The sequence below is a fragment of the Cetorhinus maximus genome, chromosome 12 (genome assembly GCF_964194155.1).
Source record: "Cetorhinus maximus chromosome 12, sCetMax3.hap1.1, whole genome shotgun sequence".
In the NCBI taxonomy this organism is placed as follows: domain Eukaryota; kingdom Metazoa; phylum Chordata; class Chondrichthyes; order Lamniformes; family Cetorhinidae; genus Cetorhinus; species Cetorhinus maximus.
The window spans coordinates 5,725,723-5,734,693 of NC_135890.1; the positions used below are offsets into that span (position 1 = coordinate 5,725,723).

At 44.8% G+C, this 8,971-nt stretch overlaps 1 protein-coding gene across 2 annotated transcripts in view; it reads left to right on the forward strand.

Moving 5' to 3' along the window:
• sephs1 (selenophosphate synthetase 1) overlaps positions 1–8,971 on the forward strand; it is a 60,266-nt gene that overhangs the window by 30,031 nt on the left and 21,264 nt on the right. For both annotated transcript variants that reach the window (XM_078552947.1, XM_078552946.1), the window contains exon 3: positions 8,861–8,968. In XM_078552947.1, the coding sequence (XP_078409073.1) occupies positions 8,861–8,968 (108 nt within the window). The remainder of the gene's footprint in view (positions 1–8,860; positions 8,969–8,971) is intronic.

The window sequence follows — 8,971 nt, forward strand, 5'->3', positions numbered from 1 at the left end:
TGCCTGACACTTGTGTGGCACGAATGTTACTTGCCACTAGTCAGCCCAAGCCTGGATATTGTCTGAGTCTTGCTGCATTTGGACATGGACTGCTTCAGTATATGAAGAGTTGCGAATGGTGCTGAACATTGTGCAATCATCAGTGAACATCCCCACTTCTGACCTTATGATGGAAGGAAGGTCATTGATGAAGCAGCTGAAGATAGTTGGGTCGAGGACACTACCCTGAGGAACTCCTGTGGTGATGTCCTGGAGCTGAGATGACTGACCTCCAACAACCACAACCATCTTCCTTTGTGCAAGGTAGGTATGACCCCAGGGAGAGTTTTCCCCCTGATTCCCATTGACTCCAGTTTTGCTAGGGCTCCTTGATGCCACACTCAGTCAATTGCTGGCTTGATGTCAAGGGCAGTCACTCTCACCTTACCTCTGGAGTTCAGCTCTTTTGTCCATGTTTGAGCCAAGGTTGTAATGAGGTCAAGAGCTGAATGGCCTTGGCGGATCCCAAACTGGGCGTTACTGAGCAGGTTACTGCTAAGCAAGTGCCACTTGATACCACTGTTGATGACCCCTTCCAATACTTTACTGATGATGGAGAGTAGACTGATGGGGCGGTAATTGGCCGGGTTGGATTTGTCCTGCTTTTTGTATACAAGACATACCTGGGCAATTTTCCACATAGTCGGGTAGATGCCAGTGTTGTAGCTGTACTAGAACAGCTTGGCATGGGGTGCAGCAAGTTCTGGAGTACAAGTCTTCAGTATTATTGCTGGAATATTGTCAGGTTGATTGCAAAGAAACCAGTCTGGCAGGCTTCCTTGAGTTTAAAACAAAATGGGGTTAGTTTTTATTGAGGTGAAAATCCACCCAGGTAAAGATCTGAAAAAATTTAAAAAGGTAAACCTGCACATCTTGACCTTCGCAACACACACGCACAAGCATCCGGAGTTACAAGCTGTACAGTAGGTAGTTACTCTCTTAGAGAAATTGATGTTCAATGCTGAAAGGTAAAAAAAATTGAGAATTCACTGCTTATGTGTCCTTTGCTGGTAGTATTTGTGACTGTAGCAGACTTTTCACCATGGTGATCTTGAACCTCCAGGATTGGAAATCCATGTAAAACCGCAATTTCTGGAGACAATTTCTTTTTTAAAACGTAATCCGTCTTCCAGAAGCCAATGGTTTTTGTACCTTTGTATCTTTTGATGAAAAGTTCTCTATCTCTGTGCTGGATTTTTAAACTGCATAGAGCTGGTGTCGACAATGTCCCAACCATTAGCTTCTGAATGATTCATTATCCATCTTGATGAGATAAAACAACCTTTCCATGTAACTATTATCCTAGCAGACTTCCTGTCTCTACTTGAAATGTAGCCTTATAGAAGGTGCAAATGTGAGATCCAGTTCAGTATAAGGCCAAGAAGGCACAAAGAAAAGAAATCTAAGAGATTTTTTCCCTTCCATATTCTCTTAAATTCTGTTTTCTAAAAAAAAAGGACAAATGCCTGGACTGATAAAATGGCGCAGCTATGACCACATGATGATAGTTCCGGAAGTTTAAAAATGGACAATGGCTAAGCCATCAAACTTCTGGGGCAGGATTTTGCCCTTGGCAGGGGGCTCGGGCCAATTAAGTCCCACCCAGCGCAGAACGTGAGCGGTAACGCTCAGCACTGCCTATGCTAGCGGGAAGAGGAGGAGCGGGTGCATGCACCCGAAAAGGCGCTTCAATCTCCCTGAGGCATGGAGCTGCCTCAGGGAGATGAAGCGCTCTTTGAAAAACTTAAATGAAAATGTGACCCTGTCACATGAACAGGGACATGTTTTTAATTCAAGTGTAAAATTTTTATTTGCTTTAGGAAACCTCATCCCGCTATGGCTGAGGCTTCCTAAAAAGTGCAAAGGCTACTTGATGTTTTCGCCTTCCGCCAACTGCAAGGTCAGAAGGGCAGCATAAATTTGAATTTAATTACCTTTTTAGTGGCCTTAGTAGGTCTTTTAATTGTCGGTGGGTGCGCTGCTGACTCCAGCGCGTGCCGCTGAACGAAATATCGCAGGACTACGCAATGATGTCAGGGTGCTTGCCTGATGTCATTGCGTGTCATTTTGCGCTCAGCTGGGTCGGACGCGCACCCGCCTGCCGAGCTCAATATTGTGCTCCTTGCATTGTATAAACTTTCTAGCCAAGCCAACACAAAAGACAAGTGACGAGACGTTTGCACCAGTCAGCTCTGGACAAGGCAAAGTTATTACGACTCCTCTTCTCCAATGTTGTGCTAATGGTTCCATGTTACCTGCTCAACATGCAATGGGTTTTAACGAGAGGCTTTCTTAACTGAATGGCTTGACCTGGAACTACCCTGTAACATGACCAAGACTTGAGCTGTTTGAATTACTTTAATTATACAGCTTTCAGATTCCACCTTCAGTTGCTGTTTAACATTAGAAGAGATAACAGACACCAGTTTGCCTCTGACCTCCGTCTCTCTCAAAGCCTGGTCTCCAGAAAGAATCCTATGTTTCGCCTACAAAGTGAACTAATTCCTAGACTACAAGAATGCTTTGCTGCATCTTCACCTGCCTCACTCTTCAACTGAGCTCCCAGGAAAAGACCAGGACTCCTGCCAGACGAAGCCAACTGAAAGAACCTTCCTTGGACAGTGACTAACTGGACTCTGGACTCACAAGAAGCAGTAATTCTTTTTGTTTGTGTGTGTGGTCTTTGCCCTGTACCTCTTTCTTTCCCTTATCCCTCTTTTATCGTGTGAATATACCAGGGATTATGTCGTGACACCCCCTACCCACATTTTGAGTGTGTGTAAAATAAAGTAACTCTCTGGTTTTACCCTATCTTAAATTTGCTGTGGGGTTATTAATAGAATAATAGATCACTCCAAAACTGAGGGATTGGGCAAAATACGCCACCACTTATAATGGAAAAATCAAAATCAAAAACACGCTTCTCTTTGTGGATGGATGTTAAGAGGAGAAATCGGGGCTGTTTAAAATTTAAGCTCACTCCTGTCCATAACAACAATTTTCAGTAAGTCTTTTTGAAGTAGCTCTTGACGTCAGCAGGTGTGAAAATCCATGAGGATGTCATGGCATGTCCGAATTGTAATTCACGTTGGAACGTTCCAGAAACTAGGCGACTTGCAATTCCAGGGAGAGAATTTTCTCCCCGTCGGTTGGGCGGAGCGGGCGCGGGTGGGCGTGCAGCCGATCACCTCCTATGATCAGCTGTGCGCCACCATTTTACATGATGCACACCCGGAAGCGCCGAGCGCTCCCTTTGCGGGCGGGGGAGGAGGGAGAGTCAGGGCCTGCGCTGTTTCGCACATGCGCGCGAAAGAACACAGAAATCTCCCTGAGCCACAGAGCTGCCTCAGGGAGATTAGTTTGATTATTATGAATTGAAATAAAGAAAAAAAAAATATTCAGACATGTCCCCTCATGTGACATGAGCTGGGACATGTCAATGAATTTTAATTAAATTTTTATTCAATTTATAAAGTCTTCATGAAACCTCACCCCACCCGTGGATGAGGTTTCATGATAAGTGCGAAGGCCACCTAGGCTCTTTGCCTGCCCGCCAACCTTAAGATTGGATGGGTAGCCCAGACAACCAGCTTAATTAGATTATTAACAGCCTTAATAGGCCTTTGACAGTTTGGCGGGCGCGCAGCCAACTCTGGTGCATGCCTGCCGAACTGAAGATCGGAATGGTGCGCGGTGACATTGGGACATACGCCCAACGTCGCCATGCATCATTTTATGCGTCGGCAAGAGGGGCCCGCCTGCGCATGCTGACCAGAAGATTCAAGCCCAGATGTCAGGTGATCTGTGGCAGCTTAAGTCAGTGTCTTTTCTTTCTTTTAAAAAGTCCTTTTTAAACAGTTCAATGTATGTGTGATCACCCAATAAAATTAGACTGATATCATTGATACACAGGTCACATCTTGACAGACCCTAATGAAGCCTGCACTTCAGGAAAAGCTTACAATTAAGGGAAAGCCAGCTGCCCTTCTGTCCTGACTCATGATGTGACTTACGTGCCTCTTTTTTTCATATATTTGTTCATGGGGTGTGGGCGTCGATGGCTAGACCAATATTTATTGCCCATCCATGACTTCCCTTGAGAAGGTGGTGGTGTGCTGCTGCAGTCCATGTGGTGTAGGAACACCAACAGTGCTGTTAGGGAGTTCCAGGATTTTGACCAAGTGATAGTAAAGGGGTGGAATATAGTTCCAAGGTAGGACAGTGTGTGATTTGGAGGGGATCTTGCAGCTGGTGGTGTTCCCATGCATCTGCTGCCCTTGTCTTTCTAGGTGGCAGAGGTCGCAGGTTTGGAAGGTGCTGTCGAAGGAGCCTTGGTGAGTTGCTGCAGTGCATCTTGTGTGGTACACACTGCTGTCCCTGTGCATCGGTGGTGGAGGGAGTGAATGTTTGTGGATGGGGTGTAAATCAAACGGGCTGCTTTGTCCTGGATGGTGTTGAGCTTCTTCAGTGTTATTGGAGTTACACTCATCCAGGCAAGTGGAGAGTATTCCATCGCACTCCTGACTTGTGCCTTGTAGCTGGTGGACAGGCTTTGGGGAGTCAGGAGGTGAGTTTCTCTCCACAGAATTCCCAGCTCCTGACCTGCTCTTGTAGCCACAGTATTGATATGGTTGGTCAAGTTCAGCCACAGGTCAGTTAGCATCTGTGAAGCAAACAGGCAGTCAACATTTTAGACTCATACATATCTTTCTTATTTCTGAAGAAGGACACGGGACCACAATATTAATTGTTTGCTTAGCAGATGCTGACTCGCCTGCTGTGCATTTCCAGTATTTCCTGCATACCAGTGTTTTGCTGAGTTCAGTTAAAGTGTTCTCAGACTCCAATACGATACAACATTTATGATAGAATGTGAATGAGACCAGAATTACCCTTCTGTGTAGAGTGCCATCCCTAATAGGATAGTGCACAGAAAACTCTTGAGATTTTGTCGGCAGCAGCCTGGAATGACTGCATGGCTTAAAAGCTATGAGCCATGGTGACCTTGGCAGCCACGGGCAATGCTGTTCATGCCCTGTTTTGTGGCTTTACAGGCATCTCAGAGTTTTGCTCAGTGAAGTTGAGGTTTGAGAAGTCTCCCTGAAAAGCTGTGAATATGGCCTCCTAAGTATTGTTTCCTCCTCTTCTAGCTGCTTCTATACTTCTTTGTGTATTTCTCCTCTTCCTGCCCAAAGGCTGACCATCACAAAGCATAACAGATGCTTTTTGGATTAGAGTATAAGTGGGATTTCTCACAGGCTGGTATGAGAACCACTGCTTTTCTTGATATATATTAATGACCTAGACTTGGGTGTACGGGGCCCCATTTTAAAGTTTGAAGTTGACACAGAACTTGGAAGTATTATGAACTGTAAGGAGGATAGTGACACACTTCAAGAGGAGGTAGACAGGCTAGTGGAATGGGCAGACATGTGGCAGGTGAAATTTAATGCAGATAAATGTGAAGTGGCACATTTTGATAAGAAGAATAAAGAGAGACAATATAAAATAAGGGTACAATTCTAAAGAGAGTGCAGGAATGAAGAAGTCTGGGGGTAAAAATACACAAATTGTTGAAGATGACAGGGCTGGTTGAGAAAGTGGTTAGAAAGACATATGGGATCCTGGGCTTTTTAAATAGTGGCATAGAGTACAAAAGTAAGGAGGTTATGATGAACCTCTATAAAACTTTGATTTGACCTTAACTGGAAGGATGTAAAGGCTTTAGAGAAGGTGGAGAAAAGATTTGTGGAGAATGATTTCAAGGATGAAGGACTTCCAGTTACTTAAATAGATTGGCGAAGTTGGGACTAAAAACAGAATGCTGGAAAAACTCAGCAGGTCTGGCAGCATCCATGGAGTGAGAAGAAGAGCTAACATTTCAAGTCCAATATGACTCAGGTTTGGATGAGAATATTTTTCTTCTATGTTATTGGAGAAGCTGAGGTTGTTCTTGGAGAAGAGAAGGCTGAGAGAACATCCGATAGAGGAGTTCAAAATCATGAGGAGTCCAGACAGAGTAGATAGAAAGAAACTGTTCCATTGACGAAGGGTCAAGAACCAGAGGACAGCGATATAAGGTGATTGGCAAAAGAACCAAAGGCGATATGAGGAAAAACATTTTGGTGCAACAATTGTTTAGGATCTGGAATGCACTACTTGAGGATAGTGGAGGCAGGCACAATTGTGGTTTTCAACAGGGAATTGGATAAACACTTTTTTATTCATTTACGAGATGCTGACGTCGCTGGCTAGGCCAACATTTATTGTCCATCCCTAATTACCCTTGAGAAGGTGGGGGTGAGCTGCCTTCATGAACTGGGCTGTCCATATGGTGTAGGTGCACCCACAGTGCTGTTAGGGAGGGAGTTCCAGGATTTTGACCTAGTGACACTAAAGGAATGGTGATATATTTCCAAGTCAGGATAGTGAGTGACTTGGAGGGGAGCTTCCAGGTGGTGGTGTTCCCGTGTATCTGCTGCCCTTGTCCTTCTAGATGGTAGTGGTCGTGGGTTTGGAAGGTGCTGCCTCAGGAGCCTCGATGAGTGTCTGCAGTGCATTTTGTAGATGGTGCATTTTGCTGCCACCGTTCGTCGGTGGTGAAAGGAGTGAATGTTTGTGGAAGGGGTGCCAATAAATCTAAAGAGAAAGAAATTACAGAGCTACAGGGAAAGGGTGGTCCGGGAGTTTGTGGTGGTGCGACAAGTTGAGTTGCTGTTGCAGAGAGCTGGTGTAAACGTGACAGGCCAAATGCTGTCCTTGTGCGATGTAATCATTCTATGGCCAGAACTTTTCCCTCATTGGGCAGGCTCGGCGGGGGCAGTTAGGAAGCCGCCCGCGATCGGCTCTGCATTGCGATTTCATGCGGGTGGGCCAATTAAGGCACGCCCTGCGTGGATCGCGAGTGGCAGTGCTCAGCGCTAGTTGTGCAGGGGAGGGAAGGAGGAAGAGCAGGCCTAGCACGCATCCGCGCGAAAGAGCACTTCAACCTCCCTGATGCACGGAGCTGCCTCGGAGATTGAAGCGCTTTTTAAAAAAAAATTAATAAAGACAGTAAAAATTTAATAAAACGCCCCCTCATGTGACTCTGTCACATGAGCTGGGACATGTTTTTAATTAAAAAGTAAAAGCTTTTATTTAATGTTTATTTGCTTTAGGAAACTTCATCCTGCTTGTGGATGAGATTTCCTAAAAAATGCAAAGGCTGCTTGGCCTTTTCGCCTGCCTGCCTACCGTAAGGTGGACGGGCAGTGTAAATTTGAATTTAATTAGATTGTTAATGGCCTTAATAGGCCTTTTAATTATCAGCGGGCGCACAACCAACTCCAGTGCGTGCCCGCCGAACAAAATATCACGAGATAGCGCAATGTTGTTGGTACGCACACCCGACATCACCATGCGTCATTTTACGCTCGAGCGTGTCGGGTGCACACCCACGTGCCGAGCATAATATTCTGCCCTATGGTGGGACCCACTCGCTGACGTGTAAAGTGACGTGGATGCGCGATAGGCCTGCTCTTCCTCCTTCCCCCATGACATCACCGCGCGTCATTTAGGTTTTCAGTTCGGCGGGTGCGCAGCCGTGTCGGCTGCGCACCCACCAAACTGTGAAAGGCCTATTAAGGCCATTAAGAAAGTAATTAAAGTGGTTAAGAATACTGCCCGTCCAGGTTAAGGTTGGCAGGCAGGCAAAGAGCCCAGGCGGCCTTCACATTTTTCATGAAACCTTATCCACAGGTGGGATAAGGTTTCATGAAGGGTTTATTAATTAAATAAAAATTTTTGAAAAAATTCATTGACATTTCTCAGCCCATGTGACACTGTCACATGAATGGGGACATGTCTTAAAATATTTTCTTTTCTTTATTTAAATGTTTAAACCATAAACTAATCTCCCTGAGGCACCTTTGTGATTTGCGCGCTGAAAAGTGCAGGCCCCGACTCAGGGAATCCCCCCCCCCCCCCCACCCGCAGAAGGAGCACTCAGCACTTCCAGGCGTGCATCACGCTGGGTGGGCCTTAATTGGCCCAACCATGTAAAATGGCAGCGCAGACTCGATCAGGGGTGCTGATCGGGTTCGCAGCTGCCCCGGCACAACCCCCCTGACAGGGAAATTTCTGCTCTATGATTCTATGACATGCTCATTAGTAAAAGTCAAGTCCCATAGTTTGGATGCATTTCTGCACAGGGTGAACACCATTTCCCATCATTTTATATGATATGGCCACCAGCATTTTGAAAATTTATGAATCTCATGGGAGTAAGTGTGCTCATGTTTCAGATACCTATTGATGTCTGGCTGTTAAATCTAATGTTGTTATTATTTTTAAATGTAATTGCTTAGTATATTATTCGAACTGAATTCTTTAGTGGTACCTGCTAAGGACAGTAGATGTTTGTAGTGTTTAGTTGTGTTGGCTGCTTTTCATGTGTACTCTTTGCACTATGGGTTTTTTTAACTGACGCTGTGTAAAAAGTACTTGTGATTAAATTAGCCATAATAATTAAATGGCGCCATTTAAAAAAGCAAGGATGAGTAAAAGACTTTGACCACATTCTAGTCCAACTTTAGCATAGATAACCATTAACTAGCGCAAGTTAGTAAATATACATTTACATGAATTTTGACTGGGATCCACATTCTCCATATTTTGCTCAAATTCATAATTTTTAATTCATAAATCATCATTTAACTTTTGGATAAGGAATAATCTATTTTTGTATTTGGATTTTCCTTTCGGAGAATCCCTTTGATTTCGCATTCCTTACCCAACCTGTGTTCTGACCCTTGTTTTTCCCTCCTCCCCTCCATTTTTACAGGGTCGTATTGCTTGTGCCAATGTTCTAAGTGATCTTTATGCCATGGGTGTCACAGAGTGTGACAATATGTTGATGCTGCTTGGAGTCAGCAATAAAATGACAGACAAGGTA